The 19,441-nt window shown below is 38.9% G+C and overlaps 6 protein-coding genes across 12 annotated transcripts; 2 read left to right on the top strand and 4 right to left on the bottom strand.

Annotated features, from left to right (window-relative positions):
• Positions 1-27: 27 nt before the first annotated feature.
• On the bottom strand, positions 28-2,336 carry Gbeta76c (guanine nucleotide-binding protein subunit beta-2). The gene is made up of 6 exons (XM_083042296.1): positions 2,147-2,336; positions 1,888-2,033; positions 1,296-1,595; positions 958-1,159; positions 646-862; positions 28-465 (listed from the first exon to the last, which is right to left on the bottom strand). Exons 1-6 carry the CDS (start codon positions 2,213-2,215, stop codon positions 359-361), a joined length of 1,041 nt encoding a protein of 346 aa, XP_082898422.1. The 5' UTR covers positions 2,216-2,336; the 3' UTR covers positions 28-358.
• A 721-nt stretch (positions 2,337-3,057) lies between these two features.
• Plod (procollagen lysyl hydroxylase) lies at positions 3,058-14,765 on the top strand. 4 transcript variants are annotated; one of them, XR_014425721.1, is made up of 10 exons: positions 3,058-3,313; positions 6,547-6,778; positions 6,854-7,194; positions 7,278-7,731; positions 7,839-8,066; positions 11,896-12,217; positions 12,304-12,408; positions 12,497-12,643; positions 13,093-13,591; positions 14,626-14,765. XR_014425721.1 is itself a non-coding variant. In XM_083042289.1 (10 exons), the coding sequence occupies exons 1-9, from the start codon at positions 3,073-3,075 to the stop codon at positions 13,375-13,377; spliced, it is 2,355 nt and encodes a 784-aa protein (XP_082898415.1). In that variant the 5' UTR covers positions 3,058-3,072; the 3' UTR covers positions 13,378-13,418; positions 14,626-14,765. The 4 variants fall into 4 exon arrangements, 3 of the variants coding, with proteins under 3 accessions (XP_082898415.1, XP_082898414.1, XP_082898416.1); XM_083042289.1 differs by having other exon boundaries at positions 13,093-13,418; XM_083042288.1 differs by lacking the exon at positions 14,626-14,765 and having other exon boundaries at positions 13,093-13,760.
• LOC145938572 (immunoglobulin domain-containing protein oig-4) lies at positions 4,862-9,639 on the bottom strand. Of its 2 annotated transcripts, XM_083042301.1 has the most exons (5): positions 9,391-9,639; positions 8,979-9,161; positions 8,725-8,874; positions 8,379-8,570; positions 4,862-5,857 (listed from the first exon to the last, which is right to left on the bottom strand). In XM_083042301.1, exons 2-4 carry the CDS (start codon positions 9,153-9,155, stop codon positions 8,412-8,414), a joined length of 486 nt encoding a protein of 161 aa, XP_082898427.1. In that variant the 5' UTR covers positions 9,156-9,161; positions 9,391-9,639; the 3' UTR covers positions 4,862-5,857; positions 8,379-8,411. The 2 variants fall into 2 exon arrangements, with proteins under 2 accessions (XP_082898427.1, XP_082898426.1); XM_083042300.1 differs by lacking the exon at positions 4,862-5,857 and having other exon boundaries at positions 8,068-8,570; positions 9,391-9,634.
• On the bottom strand, positions 10,130-11,869 carry LOC145938571 (immunoglobulin domain-containing protein oig-4). Of its 3 annotated transcripts, none has more exons than XM_083042297.1 (4): positions 11,499-11,869; positions 11,013-11,203; positions 10,778-10,927; positions 10,130-10,647 (listed from the first exon to the last, which is right to left on the bottom strand). In XM_083042297.1, the coding sequence occupies exons 2-4, from the start codon at positions 11,196-11,198 to the stop codon at positions 10,489-10,491; spliced, it is 495 nt and encodes a 164-aa protein (XP_082898423.1). In that variant the 5' UTR covers positions 11,199-11,203; positions 11,499-11,869; the 3' UTR covers positions 10,130-10,488. The 3 variants fall into 3 exon arrangements, with proteins under 3 accessions (XP_082898423.1, XP_082898425.1, XP_082898424.1); XM_083042299.1 differs by lacking the exon at positions 11,499-11,869 and adding an exon at positions 11,293-11,469; XM_083042298.1 differs by lacking the exon at positions 11,499-11,869 and having other exon boundaries at positions 11,013-11,283.
• Vsp37a (Vacuolar protein sorting 37A) lies at positions 13,996-16,880 on the bottom strand. Its single transcript, XM_083042293.1, has 5 exons — positions 16,641-16,880; positions 16,055-16,244; positions 15,786-15,900; positions 15,189-15,707; positions 13,996-14,968 (listed from the first exon to the last, which is right to left on the bottom strand). The coding sequence occupies exons 1-5, from the start codon at positions 16,727-16,729 to the stop codon at positions 14,622-14,624; spliced, it is 1,260 nt and encodes a 419-aa protein (XP_082898419.1). The 5' UTR covers positions 16,730-16,880; the 3' UTR covers positions 13,996-14,621.
• Positions 16,881-16,977: 97 nt separating this feature from the next.
• Rtca (RNA 3'-terminal phosphate cyclase) lies at positions 16,978-19,438 on the top strand. Its single transcript, XM_083042294.1, has 7 exons — positions 16,978-17,461; positions 17,813-17,930; positions 18,012-18,333; positions 18,413-18,554; positions 18,630-18,769; positions 18,865-19,018; positions 19,214-19,438. The coding sequence occupies exons 1-7, from the start codon at positions 17,399-17,401 to the stop codon at positions 19,436-19,438; spliced, it is 1,164 nt and encodes a 387-aa protein (XP_082898420.1). The 5' UTR covers positions 16,978-17,398.
• The last annotated feature ends 3 nt before the right edge of the window (positions 19,439-19,441 follow it).

The following is a 19,441-nucleotide window of genomic DNA, read 5'->3' as shown; positions in this document are numbered from 1 at the left end:
TATTAATATATAATTGTTCATGAAACGGAGATTTATTTCCGACATGTAAATTGGACCCAGAATCAATATCTCGACGAAGAAGAAATGTATATATTTTGTAACGCTTATAGTTTAACAATGGATGAAAGTTGCGAACGCAGTTTAACATTGATCGAGATATTGATTATGACTTAATTAATGTAAACTAAATGCAGCAGCTTATGGCGATAAGAGCTTGATAATTGAACAAGGGTCGCTGTGCAGATATCGTGCAAGAATCGATCGACTTTTAGCATCAATATATTTTTGCTAATATATTTCGTCCGATGTCTTCTCATCGATCACTTCTACGTGTAGTCACGTAAATCACATGCTACGTTCACACCCAAATTCGGACGTTCTGATCCCAAGAGCAACTGGCCACCGCCATCCCGTTGCCAGCGACGCTCAGCGACGTCACTCTGTTCTCGTGGCCCGACAAAACACCTTGAAATAAGAACAAGTGTTTTTAAAGTTAACAAAGGAGAAGAATTTTGAAAATCTAATGCTCGAAAATGCGATTGATACAACGATATTAATCTGATAGCACATACATGTTATTAATATCATTATTTTGCATTCTAAAAATACAGTTCTTCGGCACGAGACACGAATCGATAGACTCACCATTGTGTTGGTTCTTCAGCGTATCCCATATGTGAATGGAATTGTCGTCGCTGCCGCAAAATATGAACCTGCCGCTTAGAGATAAGCCGCACGACGTAAATCCGGGATTCGAGCTCGGCGGCTTAAAAGTGGCTAACTGTTGATCGGATCTGAAGTCCCACAGTCTCGCCGTCTTGTCCTCGGACGCTGTTACGAAACCTTGGCCAGAAGCATGATACTGAACGAACAAAGCGACAAGAGTACAGATATATAGAGAATGAACTCGATAAATTCGCAACGTATGATCCGCTGAGATATCTTGATAATACTCACGCAGACGGAATTTACGTCAGCTTCATGACCGAAGAACGTTTGCTTGGCTTTCTCCTCCCGTAGATCCCACAGTTTGCAAGTTTTGTCGACCGAGCCGGTGACGTAAGTGTTGCCATCGGGAGACAAGCTGATGCTAACCACGTCGCCCGCATGCGCCTCGAAGTCCGTCATCTTCTTGTTGGCCTCGAGATCCCATATGCAACTAGAGATATATATATATATATATATATATATATATATATATATATATAATACATCAGGTATTTTCGCTATTTGCTACAACTACTTGTAAAGTGTATAGTTTGCCTATCTATCCTCAACGTTAATTAATCAGATACATTTTCATGTCGCCGGATCCGGTGATGAGCTTCTTATCGTCCAGGAATCTGCAAGACGACAGGAATCCCTCGTAACCCAGCAACTCCCTCATGATCTTGGCGGATCCCGTAGCGTCCCGATTGTTCACGTCATAGACGGTGCACATGTTGTCCATACCGCCGCACGCGACAAAGTTGCCGGATTGCGCGAAAGCCACCGACATCACCCAGGCTGAACGTAACGGGATGACCTGCACCTTATTTCCGGTCCATGAATCCCAGATGATCAACTTTCCATCCAACGAACCGGTCACGCAGTGCCTACACGTGCGAAAGCGTAGATCAATTTAGATCATCGATGATTCTCTCAGTATTGATGAGGTACGATAAAGTCTCTATTATAAATCTATTCGCGATGGAGGGATCCGTGAAATCTGCTTTAGACGATCTATGTAATTAGCCACAAAATTCGAGAAATTCTATTTATAATTTCATTCTTATGTTTAATAGAAAAAATATATAAAATATGTATATATTTGAAAAAGTAAAATATCACATTATAAATGACGAATTATAGATCGTCTAAGGTACTTAAAAGCTGACTAGAACTAACCGATTATCGCCACTGTAGTGCACCGAGTTGACTTTATTGATATGCCCCTTCAACAACTTCTTAGTCGACAATTTAACTTTCGGAGCGTCTGCCACTCCATTGCACGCCTCCCCCAACGTCGTGTCCTGCTGTTTCTTTTGCTCTTCCTGATGGAGCGAGTAAAACAAGGATAAGGACAAATTTATGCCGCAAAATTTTTTAACGTTCATGCATATAAAAATTATAATCGCGTAGATATAACATTATAAAATGCTTAAACCTTGCACTTGTCAATGAGAGCCTCCAACTCTTTCTTCAGGGCTATAGTTTCTGCGTCCTCTTTGCCCATTTTTACCGATTTGTGTATGCGACGCGGTTTTCCACCAACGTACTTAGAAGCAAAAGGAAACTAAACGTCACTGACGATCGACATGCGAAAACTGACAAACGATGTTCAACAACATACAGAAGAAGCCTCAGGATCTACTCTGTTGTCCCAGTAATTGTATTAAGTCGTCGGTTAATTTGATTTGTTGAGCATTAGCTCGGCTCGTTCGCATAATTTAATTACCTACATACATAGTGACACTTTTCGGAGAGAAAATATACATATTTTATTTTTCAAAAGTACGCAGACATTTTTCAAAGTACAAGATGAAACATCAGGTACAAAAAATTGTATAAAACGCAGGTATATCTTTATCGAAAGAGGAAGAAAGAAAGATAGTTATTTAATGTTGTAACGTAAATATATGCATATCATTTATAGGCCAGATAAGACTGGAATGTTTCGTTTTATTACAAAACGTCACGGACTGATAATGACATGTCCAGGAACAAATTGTCGACACGATTAACCATTCTTTTCGACCACAAAAACCGTCGGTCGTTTCGCTTTCGAGTTTCCCACTTTCTCCTATAAATGCCAGAATTTATGATATCGATGTGATTCATCGGACAGCGATTGGTGCTGGATAAGCGCATATTTCTTAATCCTAATATATTCGAAAAGATAATATAAATTTATTGTATAGATATATCAAATATTGAAGAGCAAACGTGAGAAATGTAAATCAGACAATTATTGTGAAGTAGTACAATAACAAAACACTTTCAGTTCTCAGTGCGTAAATAAAGCTATATATAGAACGTTGCGATATCGTATAATTCTGGCATTGCGATTGAATTGATAACAATTTTGATAACATGTGTTTGATACCAAGTGTCTCAAAAAGATTGACGCTGTCGATTATTTTGCTGCTGTATCAGGGAAATCGTCTTGCGGCGAGGAACGAAGGAGTGTGCAAGTCAAAGTTAAATTATGATGTTTACGTGCCTTCGAATGATCTTCGGTGTCAGGACAATCAAACATCAGATAATGATATATCCGTCATCGAGCGATACAAACCTACGAAGGGATCTTGCACGTCGAATTTTGATATAACAGGTACTTTTTATCTTTAGCATCTGTCTCATTAATTGCATTTATTTTTCCAAAATACCTTATATGTAGAAAATTCTATTTCAATAAATATAAATATATGTATTACATATTATGTAATATAAAATATTACATTTTTATTACATATTAAAATATAAAAACATATTTTATTTTATCAAATTTTAATCAAATTAATTATGTCTAATTAAATATATTTTATTTTATCAATTAAGTAAAAATGAGCTAATTTTTGCCTCATGATATATTTTGTGATAGATGTTTGATATATTTTCTTATACATGAAAAGTTCAACTTTTTATATTTTAATATTTAACTTTTATATATTTACTATTAAATTACATAATTTATAATACATATTTAATTGTTTTTGCAATAAGAATTTTGAAGTAATATTTTTTATTTTATCGACTATGTGTAAGAAAGTCGATAAATTGTGGCCGCCATGGCGATTCTAACAAAAGTAACGACTACTTTGTGATTCCCATATGGTTTTCATGACAAATTTCTTTAACTTTTCATTAGAGATCATCTCAAAAGCTGGAGATTAATCATAAGTCGCTTAGGATGCCGAATTTCAAGATTTTTCTCCGAGATTTCATCCTGTATGTATAGAAGTGCCATTACATACAATTCTTATATACATTCCCGTCGTAAAAAAGCGCTAAAGATACGGGGTACCGTAATTCCTGATTACGGCTCTGTCCGATGGCTTCGGTCAGTTTCCGCGCTCGCTGTGCGCAGTCGACGCTAAGCAACGGACGCGGACGCTCGTCACCGAGAAGCGGTGCGGATCAGCGGAATCCCGGATCATTCTGTCAGTCGGTGAGAGAAAGAGAGACGGAGAGATGTTCGGCGACAAAGGGACGACGATCGGACGCTGCCTCGCGTGGTGCTGCGTCTTCTTGACGTACCACGTGGTCAGCGAGGCACCAGCAGCTGACGTTAACGGTATGTCATCACGATCGCCCTTTCGGAGAACAACGAGATGATCGATACAGAGAGAGAAAGAGAGAGATAAACGTCAGCCTCTGTCATTTTTTTTCAAACAGCCGCAATAACGCAGAAGTCTGACAGCTTCATATAAGGATATAAGGCGTCTGAATGAAAAGAACGTATATATAGCGAGTTTTTTCCCTGATATTTTCATCTGGATATTGAATTACAAAATTTAGATGATTCATTAAATTTTCTTTTCGATGTCTTCATCATATATATGCATTTTTTCGCGCAAAATGAGATATACATATATAAGATATTGGAGCTGAGACTACATATTAAAGAAAACGTATTAAAAAGATCTATTGTTTACATACAATTGTCTAACATTGATGAAAAGTTATTCATTAATACATAAGAATATACATACTCTTTTAAATAGAAAATATATTAAACTATTAAAAATATAGAAAAACAAAATGCATAATTATACATATTTATTTTGTGTCAGAAATTTTCTTATCGAATTAAAATTATTTATGATGAAAAAAAGTCGCAATTTTAACATCGAAAAATATTTTCTTTTTTTTTTTTATTCTTATACATCCAATAATCCAGATGTATTTTTGACACCCACACACGTTGATTCTTAATGAGAAAATTCCCTCTAGGAATTCCTAGAGGAAGTCCTATTTTAGCCACAATTTGTTGAAAAATGTGCGGCAAACCGATATTTGCGGCAGAGAGTTTAATAATATATAATTATTTATTTTTTCCTTTTTCTCGTGGAAAAAAAGTCGACGTTTGTCGATCCCGGTTCGGGTGACAAGTTTCAGCTCTTTTTTTTCTCCTCGAGGCGAGATGCGTGTCTGAAATAATATATTATTTAGCCTGCAAGACACACTTTGCACACCTCGTTACCTTCTCTGGTACCAAATTAAACTAAAAAAGTGCTGAATAAACTTGATAATAATCCTGAAACATTACAGATTGTCTTTAGTTCCTATATTAGAGCAAAAGTTATTAATATAATATATTTCAATTAACATGATATTTCAAATACGAGAAAACTTTGCAATGATCTCGTATACATCTGATTAATCAAATCTTTTTTTTTTACGAATAAACGCAGATTCAAAGAATGTGCTAAAGATGAGGTCACAAAGGCTATCTGTGGAAGGCATAATCTAAAGTTTAATATTTCTCTCTTGCGTGCGATTAAACTTCTATCGTTGCTTAAATCATTATAACGCGATCCTTTATTTTTATTGTAACAGCATAAACAGGGACGTTCTTTATATAGTTAAAACAATAAAGGATAGCATTTATATGCATCAGAGTATAATTTATCATTCAATTCTCGATGTCGAGAACATACGACATAATGAATACGCAGCGTGACATAATCGTTTCGTTTATGGAACGTGAACTAATTTAATACTACGACTCCGCTCTTCTTTTAGGCGACATGTAACCGGATCGAGTGCGTGGTCCTTATCATTTCATTTCCGTTGTTGCTCATCTCATGAGTGCGAAGACACGAGATCTCAAAACTTCTTGATTCTACGATCTGGTTTTTTATAAATTACATTCCTGCGAAATAATTACCAGATTAATATATATCTCTTATCATTAATGCTACATAGCATATACATATATTTCCGCAAGATTATTTTATATATAATTTTCTCGTAAATTGTTCAACAAAAATGTACGTTTCGACATCGTGTAATCATCCTAAAAAAAATCCTTGAATCGCCCTAAAGGCATCTTTCCTCGAATTTCCGTGGAAGTTCGAAATCGCCGTTCTAAAAATATCCCGAGAGTAGCTTGCGTAAGAGTGTTCGATGGCTCAGTAATACAAGCAGAGGAAAAACGCAGCTGGTGTACGTGCCGCGGTCCTCGTGGGCGCTACTTCTCGACGTGACATCACAATACGCCAGCTCGACGCTAACGAGTTCATCAGCTTTGTAGCATAAAATGACGGAATCGACATATAGCTTTGTTCCCGACGTTGGACAAGGACGATCCGCCTTTCAGCATCGTCAACTAGGCCCCGAGTCTTTTCCTCTGGACGAAAATAAAATTTTGTAATTTTATTTTTCAACGAGATACTTATTTATTCTTCTTTTTAAAGAAGGATAATTCTGCAAAAACACGACAGTTATACAAATATATAAATTCTATATGGTTGTGTACTAATTGTAAATGTCATCTACAATCTACATCAACTATTATTTCTTTCTTCCGCGTCACGCTAATTTAGCTAATTTATATTTCAGATATCCTGGTATTTACTGTCGCATCCAACGAGACGGATGGCTTCCAAAGATATCTGAGGTCGATCGAGGTCTACAAATTTCGCGACAACTTGAGGATTCTCGGACTAGGCGAGCCCTGGAAAGGCGGTAACGTCGTGAAATATGCCGGCGGTGGATATAAAATCAATCTTTTCAAAAAGGCCTTGGAGGAATATCGGAACGATAAGAAGAAGATCATCTTGTTCACCGATAGGTTGGTACATCGTGGTGTTGCAGAAAAAAAAAACATTTTCTAAATCACTACAGAACATATTTCCTATACTTTCAGTTACGACGTGATATTTCTCGGCGATTTGTCTGCCATCGTCGAGCGATTCCTGAATACCGATGCTCGAGTCTTATTCTCCGCGGAGGCGTATTGCTGGCCAGATAAATCCTTGGCGACTCATTATCCGGCAGTATCGAGGGGCAAACGGTACCTGAACTCTGGGGGTTTCATCGGATACGCGTCCGACGTGTACGAGATCCTGGACAAGGCGGCCATCAAAGACGAAGACGACGATCAGCTGTTTTACACGACTGTCTACCTACAGGAAGAGCTTAGGCTGCGACACAAGATCAAGCTGGATCACAAATCCGAGATATTCCAGAATCTCTTTGGTGCGGTAGGTAAGGACAAGCGCGAATCTGATATTCGATGAGGGGATATTAATTATAATTTAATTATTACTATTGTCGCGCGATATTTACAGCCGACGTAGAGCTCAGATTCAAAGGAGAAGAGGCTTATCTTCAGAACATCGTTTACAACACGGTGCCCTTGATCCTCCATGGCAACGGGTTCAGTAAGTTGGTCTTGAATTCCTTGAGCAATTATCTGGCCCGTGCCTGGACACCGAACGAGGGATGTTTGGCCTGCTGGGACCGAATCATCGAACTCAATAAAACCAAGCCGGAAACGTATCCGGTTATTTTAATAGCCATCTTCATCGAGCACCCTACGCCGTTCTTGGAAGAATTCTTCCAAGCTATCTATCGTCAAGCCTATCCAAAGTCGAGACTGCATCTGTTTATTCACAACAATGTACCCTATCACGAGAGCGTGGTCTACGACTTCTTCGAGAGGACCAGCCGGGAATACCTGAGCGCGAAACAAATATTGCCGAGTGACGGAATCAGCGAGGTTGACGCGAGAAAATTAGCGCTGTAAGCAGAATGTTTCTTTCGGAACATCTATCTAAAGAGTTAAAGCGCGATTTAATGTCAGAACGAATGACATTCATAAGAATGTTAAAGAACGATCTATTTCACAGGGAGCATTGCTTGTTGAAGGAGTGTTCCGGATATCTGTCAGTCGACGCGGTCGCGCACTTGGACAATGAACATACGTTGAAGTTACTGGTGGAGCAGCAGAGAGGAATCGTCGCACCCTTACTGATTCGACCATACAAGGCGTGGAGCAACTTTTGGGGCGCCATAACGGACGACGGATTTTACGCGCGGAGTTTCGACTACATGGAGATAATAAAAAACGAGCGCAGGTAAATTCACAAATATCAATCTTTTATATTTTCAATCGACTATGATTGCGTGTTCGTTACTCAGAATTCTCTACTTTAGAAGGAAGCAGCTTATTATTCTAGAAAAGATAGCTTGCGATTATCTAAGACCGCGATTGGGATTATAAAGAATCTTTTTTTTTTTTTTTTTTTTTTATCAGGACGATTTAGTTTTCCATCTCAGTATAAGTTACAATAACACATATCATTCTGAGCCGTTTTCTTAGAATCTACCACATTTCAGTGTCTATTGTAAAAACTTTACACGTTACCTGGAATTTATACATGTTTTACCTAGTTTACGTGTTTGTGTTCGGATCTCTCGCACTAATCGAAAGCGATGGAGAAGTCAGTCTTGAAAGACCTTCGATCGATGCTGTACATATTGTCCGCCGTGCACTCGTAAACCCCGGCGTCCATCTGAGTGGCAGGATCGATCTCGAGCTTCGATTTCACTTTGTCACCTTCTAATTGCCACTCGTGTATCTGCAAGGGAACGAGATATTATTTCAGCGATGAAATATCATAATTTATTATCGATTAATTGTCAACTTGCTCATGCTTGAAGATTTTTCTAATGAGAAGAGTCTATCTTTAGCGCAAACGAGAGATTAATATTTTTAATATATTGTACACTGACATGTAGATAGTGATGCGTGTAAATCTCGGCGCCATCCTTGAACCACGTGATGTGCGGACGTGGATTACCACGAGCGACGCAGAGGAAAGCTATTTTGTGTCCCAGGACATATTCCAGATCGAAGTGCGACGCCAGCAATATCTTGGCTCCCTAAAAGGATCGATATGTCATCAGTAATTGTAATCCTAGAAAGATGCGCGATAAAGAAGCACGGAAAAAGAGGTTCTTCTTAGACAATTTTCTTCTCTACATACGTTGTTATTGTTGTAATACTGATCACTTTCCGGATCACGGTACTTTCCGGTAATAGGCAATCCAATTTGCATACGAGACTTGCTTCTGCTTCTTCCCCGTGCTCTTCGACCAAGTGTCTCTTGGCAATTGAGCAATAGTATACCCAGCAGGATCAGCAGCAGCATAGAACGTGACATGATTATCTGATGAAAGTGGAATCAAACTCTTAATATTTTCTATACAGTTGTTTTGAAGCTGTAGATTTGAAACCGTTCATTTGATCAATTTTCGGAGATGCAAGCAAAATTAATTACAATCAAAAAATTAAATTTTATTATTCTAGATTTATATAGCGCGTAAAAATGTGAATGCTGGAAATCCTGCTCAATTTAAACGTACTTATCGGAGCGAATGAGTGATGAGAATACTCACCGTATGTAGCAACGTTTGTCGATCACACGGAACTCCGATGCGACTGACAGTCACCTACCTACTCATTACTCCCCTAGTGTCCTCTCGTATCTATTACAGACTTATACGCAGATAAACTGTCTATGCGCTATACGTGCAGTGGTTATTCCTTTGGTCCACTACATGATCGCCATCAATTTCTATCAAATCTACGGACCGCTTAGCCATTAATTTAACAACCATATCCATTCCTTCCGGATGATTCACGTTTGCAATTCGGCGATTGTGATTTTTAATTTTTGCGTTTCTTCTTTTTACATTAATTGTCCAACGCGAAAGACACGATTCAATTGAAATTAATACTCATGAGAATATATTGTGTTGTATATAACGAAAATCCAAAATTGAAGAAAAGTGGAAGGAATTACAGTCGAAAAAAAATAAGCATGCTTTCAATGTATTTGTAACATCCGTGCTAATTATTCATTTCATGTTAGCTGTGTAGAAAATTGCAACGCAGCGAAATATGCCCTTCCATATAACACTTTCGCGGCACAATTACCTTGTTAAATTCGCAGCGATGATGAACCATTTTTGATTTACATATATTCCTCGCGTTACCCTTTATAATACTCAATCATGCTTTAACAAATAAGACCTGGGGGAGGGGAACCTCCCGGATTCGTATCTCTTCGCACCTCTCATTGATAATGAATCTGAATGAATCTGTTTTGCTTGCATTAAAGAAAGAGAGACAAGCTATAGTCAGTCGTGCAAAATATTTCACGATGTATTTATATATATTTGCTGTATAAATTTTACATCGTCGATTCATGTGTGTTGTAGAGCAGATAGAGAAAAAGGCAGAAGAAAGAGTGCTTTGTTGCTCGGTTTTATCAATTATATAGTGTGAACTTTCTTAAACGATCTTAAAAGATCTCCCGTCTCTCTCAATTTCTAATTAATAACGCGTCTGCTTTGCGTCAGGTAAAAATCTATCAAGTAGTAAATCTCTTCTCGCAGTATATAACAAATATCTATCAGCTATCGTTGAAAAAAAAATATATACTATTCATTCTAGTGCACTATGGGGTCGCGGAGCTACGATCGGATATGCGTTTAATACGAGATCATGACGTAGTCCGTTCTGAAGCCCCGACGATCAACGGCGTACTGATTGTCCGCCTGGCACTCGTAATATCCCGCGTCCTTCTGCGTCGCAGGATCGATCTCCATTTTCGATTTTATCGTGTCGTTGCCGACCGGCCACTCGTGCACCTGGCGATTTAATAAACGATTCCCTCGATATTCTCTCGTGTGGTAAATATTCTCTTAACAGTGTGGATTCCTTTTAGGACGGCGAATATCTCCCCATCTCTTTAACTTTACGGCGGATTGAGAGACCTACCTGGAAGAATTTGTGATGGTACAGCTCGATCCCATCCTTCAGCCAGGTGATTTCCGGTCTAGGGAAACCGGTGGCCACGCAGAAGAACGTGATCTTCCTGCCCAGCATGTAATCCAGCTCAAAGTGCGACGCCTTCACGATCTTGGCACCCTGAGGAAAAATCCGTCATCAGATGACTCGTCACTAGATTCGTCCTAATTACACCATTTATCACGTCTCACACGTTTCAACTCACATCTTTGTTTGCGTAATAGTTTGCGCTGGCAGGATTTCGATTAGGTATCAGGATGGGCATCCGTGAGCCATACATTCTTCCTCGGCCACGACCTCTCCCTCCTCTACCTCCGCCGCCCTTCTGTGCTTCTGTCATCATCATTAGGGCCGTTAATAGGAACAGATAGAACAGCCAGCATCTCATCATTTGTTCTACAACCAGAGAGAGAGAGAGAGACTTGACGAGATCGGAATGACCAACGACGCAGACGGACACTCGTTCGCGCGGACACTTTATATACCTTTCCAAGTCGTCTATCACTATTATATATACGAGGCGCATAATCCGTCACTCTATTATATATTATACTATTATATTATATTATATCTATTGGCGAGAGCGTGTGAGAAATTCGATGATGAGGCAATAACGATGAAGGTAATCTATAATAATGTAACCGCGCGCGTTTCACGCAATTCATGCGACGTACGTCTGCCGTGCTCTTACCGGAGGATTTGAAGGACCTGGCTGATCTCTGACACAGCAGAACGTATTACGGAGACCGGATCCGCTAGACCCTACCGCCTAAAATACGAATGGATTACGCGATGCACGACGGACACACGTAGTCACACGCTGGTGCAACAAGAGTTATGAATCTCAATTGGATAATTATGCATAACTCATTGCCAAGTATGTTCGTGGTAGTCAATCGTGGCTACCGCAAAATTGCCACGATCACCTTACAAAACACTTAAGCGATGACCTCCGCAAAAACAAACCCGACGTTCGCCAACAGGCGGACAAGTACGTCTGCTTGTTGCGCTCGTTGCACGCGCTCTCGTTTTCTGAGTCTCTCGACTCACTCTCGGTTCGTCGAATCACGTTGATACATTTGTTCCAGGGGACTGTGGAACGTGCCGTTCGTCAGTAACTGCTACTTGATCAACGCAACCATTATAGCGAACAAGGCGACCCGGCCGACCTACGAGGATGCCGATCTGGATACGGAAATGGCCTTCGCTCACGGAAACCGACAGAGGGGTCTGTTCATGTACGTCAGTAACAGGCTCGAATTCGGCCACCTCGTCAATCCCGATACCTACGACATCCAGCTTACCTATCCAGAAATGTATCAGATCATGGACAACAAACTGGACTGGGAGAGAAGATATATTCATCCGAATTACAGCGAGAACTTGAATCCCGATAAAAAACCGATACAGGTACACGATTTTGTTGAACGATTTCTCAGAATTGCTACTTTTGTCATTTCCCTGTTTAACCGCTTACGCAATCCTACTGTTCACAGCCGTGTCCTGATGTCTATTGGTTCCCCATCTCTACTCTCAGGTTCACCAGTGAACTTATTGGAATCGTCGAGACTAACGGACAATGGTCCGACGGGTCTAATTATGTAAGTCGATTCTTTCAATCGTTTATTAATTTACAGTCCAATAATGTAATGGAAATCTTTGTACTGTAAATATAATAATTTTCGGCAGGACTCACGCTTGACGGGTGGCTACGAAAACGTGCCGACCCGTGATATTCATATGAATCAAATTCAATACGAACAACAGTGGTTGTATTTTTTGAAAGAATACGTTAAACCGTTGCAGGAGCGCGTCTTCACTGGCTACTATCATGATGTAAGCTTTATTTATATATATATCGGATCTCTTTTTAGGATTCTCGACTGGAGTCCGGATACGAAGCAGTACCGACTCGCGATATTCACATGAACCAAATCGGCCTCGAGGAGGCCTGGTTGAAATTTCTCAAAGATTACGTCAGTCCCTTGCAACAGCATGTCTTTACAGGATACGAGGATTACGTAAGACTACTCTGAAATGCCGGTATACGGAAGTATTGCACAGATATCTCGCAATGCACTCGGGTAAACGCACAGCTTTCGGGTTACACACGATCTACTCTCGTAGTCTGGTTGTACCGCTTCGTAACGGATGAAATTGGGAAAGATTTCTGCATCATATGTAGAATTATGTCAACAAGGTTTTATTTGAAAAAGCTACATTTATCGCTGTAAATTAGTCTAGGTCAAACGGATTGTATCATTTTATTAATTTAATGTTGACAGCCACCGCGGTCGCTCATGAATTTCGTCGTGAGATACCGCCCGGACGAGCAGCCATCTTTGCGGCCGCATCACGACTCCTCGACCTATACCATCAACATCGCCCTGAATCAGGCAGGTGTGGACTACGAGGGTGGTGGATGCAGGTTCATCCGATACAATTGCTCCGTCACCGACACAAAGCCGGGCTGGATGCTGATGCATCCAGGAAGACTTACACATTACCACGAAGGACTGCGAGTGACGGCGGGCACGCGTTACATTATGATCTCCTTCGTGGATCCGTGATGGGACTCGTCGTGCAATCTGCAAATTATCCAACTGCCAATGTATTAAAAATATTATATGTTAAGAAATATAAGAAAAGAGGGAAGATAGCGCGAGCTATCGAAAAGAACTGCAATTCTATATGAACAATGTTCATTGTTGTCAACTAGAAACGTCAATTGCCACTCATGGACTGAATAGTGCATTTAACAGAAATGAAAACTGCTTAATCAATGTACGTATTATTTTTGTACTTCAATGTAAATGTATGTCCGAGCGTGTTTTTTATAGCTAGCAATCATAAATTTGTACAAAAATAAAACATATATATATATACACACACGCAAAAAAGTACAATAATCATCTTAATATTTAAACCACCACTTTTTAAAACGTACGAATCAATAATAAAGTTTATAATAATGTTATTGAGAGCATGAGTATTTATCATTTATCATCATTTATATTAATTGTTTCTTATTTTCTATTTTTAAACACAAGATAGGAAAAGGGTTTAAATCGTTTAAGTTCAACATTTTTTTTGCTTTCGTTTCTCTTCATTGTATATCTATACAATTTTTTAAATATGATACATTAGGAACATTCACAGGATAAATAATTAAAAGTAACATCACCGAATAGCAATTTTCAAAAATCGATTTTAATTACATCCCTGCACATATATTTACACAGTAAAAAACGTACCTCCCTCGGAGTTGATCGCGATGGTACATGTGTTGTGTTGTCACATGTGCAAAACTAACATAATTAAAGCCACGTTGTTGTTTTTTTTGTTCATGGAGTAAGTACTCATATGAATCAACTTGTTACACGGGAGTTTCAAACACGGATTTAATTCGTTCACTATATATATTGCTTTCTTATCTCGCAAAATTGTCCGAAATATGAAGTGTAACAGTACTCCATCAAAGTTAATCTTAAAGCACACCTGGTTTTTCAATCACTTCGTTTAGCGCCACTTATGTTTGTGTGTGTATACATGCTTTAATTTCTGGAATGCTACGCGCGTGTGATTTAAAGTGATTTGAAATCTAGCATATATATATAAGCGAGTGAAACGTAAAGCGTTTACGCGAAAAATATGTTTCTCTCAACCGAATACTTGATCGATTTCTCTAGCCATTAGACGTTTGGTAATCACGAATGCTATAAATTTAAATTCACAACGTTTAAATTAACTAGGTTTTATTTACAAGTTTCTTTTGTTCGGTTCCATAAAAAAAGATGATTATATGTGTATCATTTCAGAAACCAGCTCGTTTCAACTCGTTCAACTGATGTGCCAGTTTCTCTTCCTTGGTTCGTCTCGCCTGGCCCAGCTTCCGACACTCGATATACGTGCTGAGAAAACGTTCGACGTCGATCTTGCGGTTCAGAAAATCTTCGGCGATCTTCTCGCTCTCTTCGTGGCTCTCGTCCGCAGCTTGCCTCAAACACTCCTTTATGTGATCCGGCGTGAAGACCTCGGACAATTTATTGTATCGTTGTATGAGATGATCGTATCTGGCTTTCAGCTCCGCCACAGTTTTCACCTTGTCCGTCACATCAGCTTGCAGCTGTTCCAGCTCAGGTTCTTTGGCTGCGTTAGCTTCTACGAGAAAAGACATGGACTCTCGTTGATAATTGATTAAATCAGAACAGATTATAAAGGTATGTGAGAGGCAAAAGATAATGGAAAAAGGTAATATAAAGAAACTATGTGTTATCACAATCTTAACATAAAAATTATTATTTAAGTTTATGTATTAAAACCCCTCCTTTTAAAATTTTTATTGCTTAATATTTTAATAGAAAGATATGCTTTTTCTTACCAGCAGTTTTTTCAACCCAATCCATAGCATCCTCGATTACTGTATTTATATCTTTAATTTGGGAATGTTTCTCCAGAAAATCGTCTAGCTTATCGTCATCCTCGCCGAGCCTCTTCAATTCCTCGTTGGTTAAATTATTTAATTCGGGAAATATTACGCTCTGCGGAACTTTCGTCTGCGATTGACTCGGCAACGGCTGCTGATAATTCGCGTTCGCGTAATGCGAGTTCAAGTAAGGCGTGCCATGATGATTCGTGTAGCCCGTAGGTGTGGTGTTGTGAAGGGCGCTGCTTCTCGAACTTGGAATATATGCCGAGTGATGCGACGTGGTGCCGAACGATTTCGAAGTCGAGACGTACGTGTGACCGGAGTTTGTGTAATTATAATTATAAATGCACGTATTTGCACTGGAGGACGACAAGTGTGGAAACTGCGTATTGTAATAGGAATTGAACGACGTCGATGGAATTTCGACGGGATACTGCTGAAGCGAAAAAGACGGCGAGTTCCTCCCTAAATCTGCAATCACGCAATGAGAAATATCTCATCATTGTGTGTATAGACGCACAAAGGATTAAGAAAAATGTTGACGCATACCTCTGTGAGATTTAGCAGAGCCAGGTGAAATATCCTCTAATAACTTGGGTGGATTCTTACTGAATTCTCTGATAATAGCTTGAACGACCCGTCCGAGATCACTATGTACTGAAAACTAATATTAAAAACGCAAAATAATTATCTATTCTTAAATATATCAAGATAAGAACAAGAGATAAAATATATAAGAGAAATATAAAATATAGAGGAAATGATAACACGTAAATTTTTCATTCACAAATTGTCAGTAAAGCAAAGTTTTAACTCACATTGAGTAATCCTGGTGCACTGGTGATTTCACTATGCTCGTTGCACCAGGGATGACTTATCGGTGGGGAAACTCTAAGTACTGGCTTCTCGAATGGGAAATTCGGTAACAAAGAAACCATGATAGCCATTCGTCTCTCGCCAGCTTGAAATTCCACTTGATAGTCCACATTTTCTCTGAGCTCTATTACACTGCAACACACATATTACTTATATATTACACTATTACAAACATTTAAGAACAATGTTGACCTTGAGCCAGCATCAACCATTTATCTCATCAACTCGATTGTATTTTCTCCATTATAAAACAATCATTCAAAGAGGTACGTTTTATCGCGATTCGACGTAACATGATGCAGTCGCAATTTAAGGAAAAAAAAAAAGTCCCGAGGGCGATTCTATTGTCATTTTTGACAATAGAAACCCTGTGAAATATCGTAACAAGGATAAACCTGGCGGAGGCTAAACCTAATGAGATTATTCTCGCGGTAGGAATGGCCGATTCCGAAGCAAAGATTGACAGTAACAATTATATAAATGAGGTTACGACGATGATGATGAGAAGCTCATTAGAGTTACTCTTACTTGTCATTAAAGATTTTCAGAGTGTCGATTTGCCGTTTGCGTTTGACCGCGACATTCTCATTTTCCCCACGGAATATTCGCGATATCATTTAAGGGCCTGGATTTCTGGTAAATCATCCGCTTGATCCGTCGATCTCCCTGTCAAAGCAAAAAGCAACCATCCAGCAGAACAGCTGTTTTAACCTCGTCACACTTTACGCACGGAAGGACCGAAGGGCTCTGACTCACTATGATGGGAATCAAAACGTGAGAGAGAGAGAGACTCGCTTATTCGCCCTGACACTACAATTTTGTGCTGTCAAATGGCGCTGTCGTCGTCTCCTCGGAGATTCGAATCAATTATCTCTACGAGAGAAAATATATTTTTTTCATTATAATTTTTAAAAAATATATATAAAATATATTTCTCGCGAGTAAAAACTTGTGTCTTTTCTCGCGTCCATAAAATGGATATTATAATTTATACTTTCTCGGGTAAAAGAGAATAAGTCTCTATATATTTCGTGATCGTAACTGTGTGAGTGTGAGCACGAAAACAAAAATTTTGACAGATCTCTTCGTGGGCTTCTTGGAAGGCCCCGGCGAGCTCTTTACGAGCGAGCAAAATTCGTTCTATAGTTAGATATAAATGTTCTCCCCGCCCTGCCTTCCCGCGCGAATAACCGGTTACAACGGCTTGTATTCTTTTTCCACGGAAATTCGCGCAACGCGCCGAAAATAAACGCGGAATCGCCGGACCGCGCTTGAATGCGGCTTGAATGCTCAGGAATTATCGCGTCATGTCGTCCCTCGTACAAATAGACGGCAGTTTGGGCGAAGGGGTGAGTATTACACGGGAAATAATCCTAAATGCCATTTCTCTTTTAAAATATTGATAAAATATTTATTAGGTTATATATGCCAAACATGTGATAAATATGATATATAAAAAAGTACGAAAGAAACATTTATTTTTTTCTTTTTCTATTTTCAGATATATTATTTAATTTCACTATGAAATATTTTATGTATAATTCAGTTTACTTTATTTGTTCAATTTATTTTGCAACTGTCAAGATAAATGATTCTTACAGACATAAAAATATGATAGATTGTTCTCTCCCTTATTGCTATTGACTGCTCCTAATGTAAATCACCTTGTCTCTTATACAATTTTAATTCCTTTTTTATAGGGTGGACAAGTATTAAGGATTGCTCTCTGTTTGAGTACACTCTATGGCATTCCTATTGAAATTGAGAATATACGTGCGGGAAGGCCTAAGCCTGGTCTTGCAGCACAACATTTGAAAGGTACGCTATAAAAAAATACAAGAGTAAAATTCAGTATTTTCATTACATGCACAAAATATGGAAAATTATATATTGTTACAGGTGTGGAAATCGCCAAAGAAATGTGTAATGCCCAAGTTAGAGGTGGATATATAGGATCCACACGCTTGGAATTCCATCCTGGTCCATTAAATACAAACAAGCAAGAGTTTGTAGCGGATACACAAACCGCAGGATGTATTTGCTTATTGGCCCAAGTAGCTTTACCATGCGCACTCTTCTTTCCGTGCAATCAAACGGTCACACTTATTCTCAAGGGTGGCACAAACGTTCCCATGGGTCCGCACATTGAATATCTGACAGAAGTGTTCAAGCCAATGCTGAATAAATTTGGAGCGGATTTTGATTTCATTGTTGTGAGAAGGTATATACACTCAGTTTATTGTACCTGAATTTTCCACCATGTTTTATTCCATTTATACTAAAATTAATGACAAATGGAGGGGGTATTATCCAAAGGGAGGTGGCGAAGTGCATTTACGCATAAAACCAGTTGGTAGCTTAAATGCGATTACTTTACTCGATCCGGGAGTCCCACGAGGAATAACAGGATGGTCTTACGTGGCAGGAGCGGTTCACATAAACGTATGTATCATTTTAATCGAATTTACAAGGAAAGATCAAGTCAACTTTGAGATAGTTATATCGCAAATCTTCTAGGAAGCACATAAAATGACCAATGATGCTAAGACGACTTTAACAAATAAATTGGTAAGAAGCAACATTCGAGTACCACCAATCACAATCGAAGCTTACAGGGAGGACAGAGCAATGGCTGTGGGAAACGGCTCTGGTATCAAGTAAGAATCTATTGTTTATTAAAATTCTCTCTTCTAATCTATACAATCCTATATATTAGTTTAAAAAACGATAACAATATAAATGTGGATATTAGTATAGTTTGCAACACCAGTACTGGATGCGTCCTTGGCGGTTCTGGCTTAGGTTCCGGACGTCACGAGGCGTCGTCACCAGGTGAAACGGCGGCTAACGAGATCTTGAAACCACTTCTAACAGGCGCATGTATCGACGAACATACGCAAGATCAGGTAAGCGTGTCCAAAGCGGCTTCAAGAGAAGCCATTTCGACCTTTATGTTGTCTTTTATTTAATTAATTATTAATTATAATATAATCTATAATTATAATTAATAATTATAATTATATATAATATTATTATATTATATATGTAATATATTATTATAATAATATAATTTATTTAATTAACAAATTATTTGTTTACAGATGATAATTTTAATGGCACTGGCGAAAGGTACTTCAAAGATTAAAGTCGGAGAGAAGAAGCTCACTTGTCATACAGAAACCGCTATGCAGGTCGCAGAAATGATGTTAGGTAAACGCGGACTCGCTTTCAATTTGTCGGAAAGCGTCGAAGGCGGAGATACACTGTCCTACGTTTTGGAGTGCCAGGGATGTGGACTAATTAACGAAAATTTAGTTCAACAATGACCA

Source organism: Prenolepis imparis, unplaced genomic scaffold (assembly GCF_030444845.1).
Source record: "Prenolepis imparis isolate NDT839.2.m4 unplaced genomic scaffold, iyPreImpa1.0 SCAF_7, whole genome shotgun sequence".
NCBI lineage: Eukaryota > Metazoa > Arthropoda > Insecta > Hymenoptera > Formicidae > Prenolepis > Prenolepis imparis.
The sequence above is the reverse complement of the archived record's forward strand: the minus strand, read 5'-3'. Positions and strand labels throughout refer to the sequence as shown.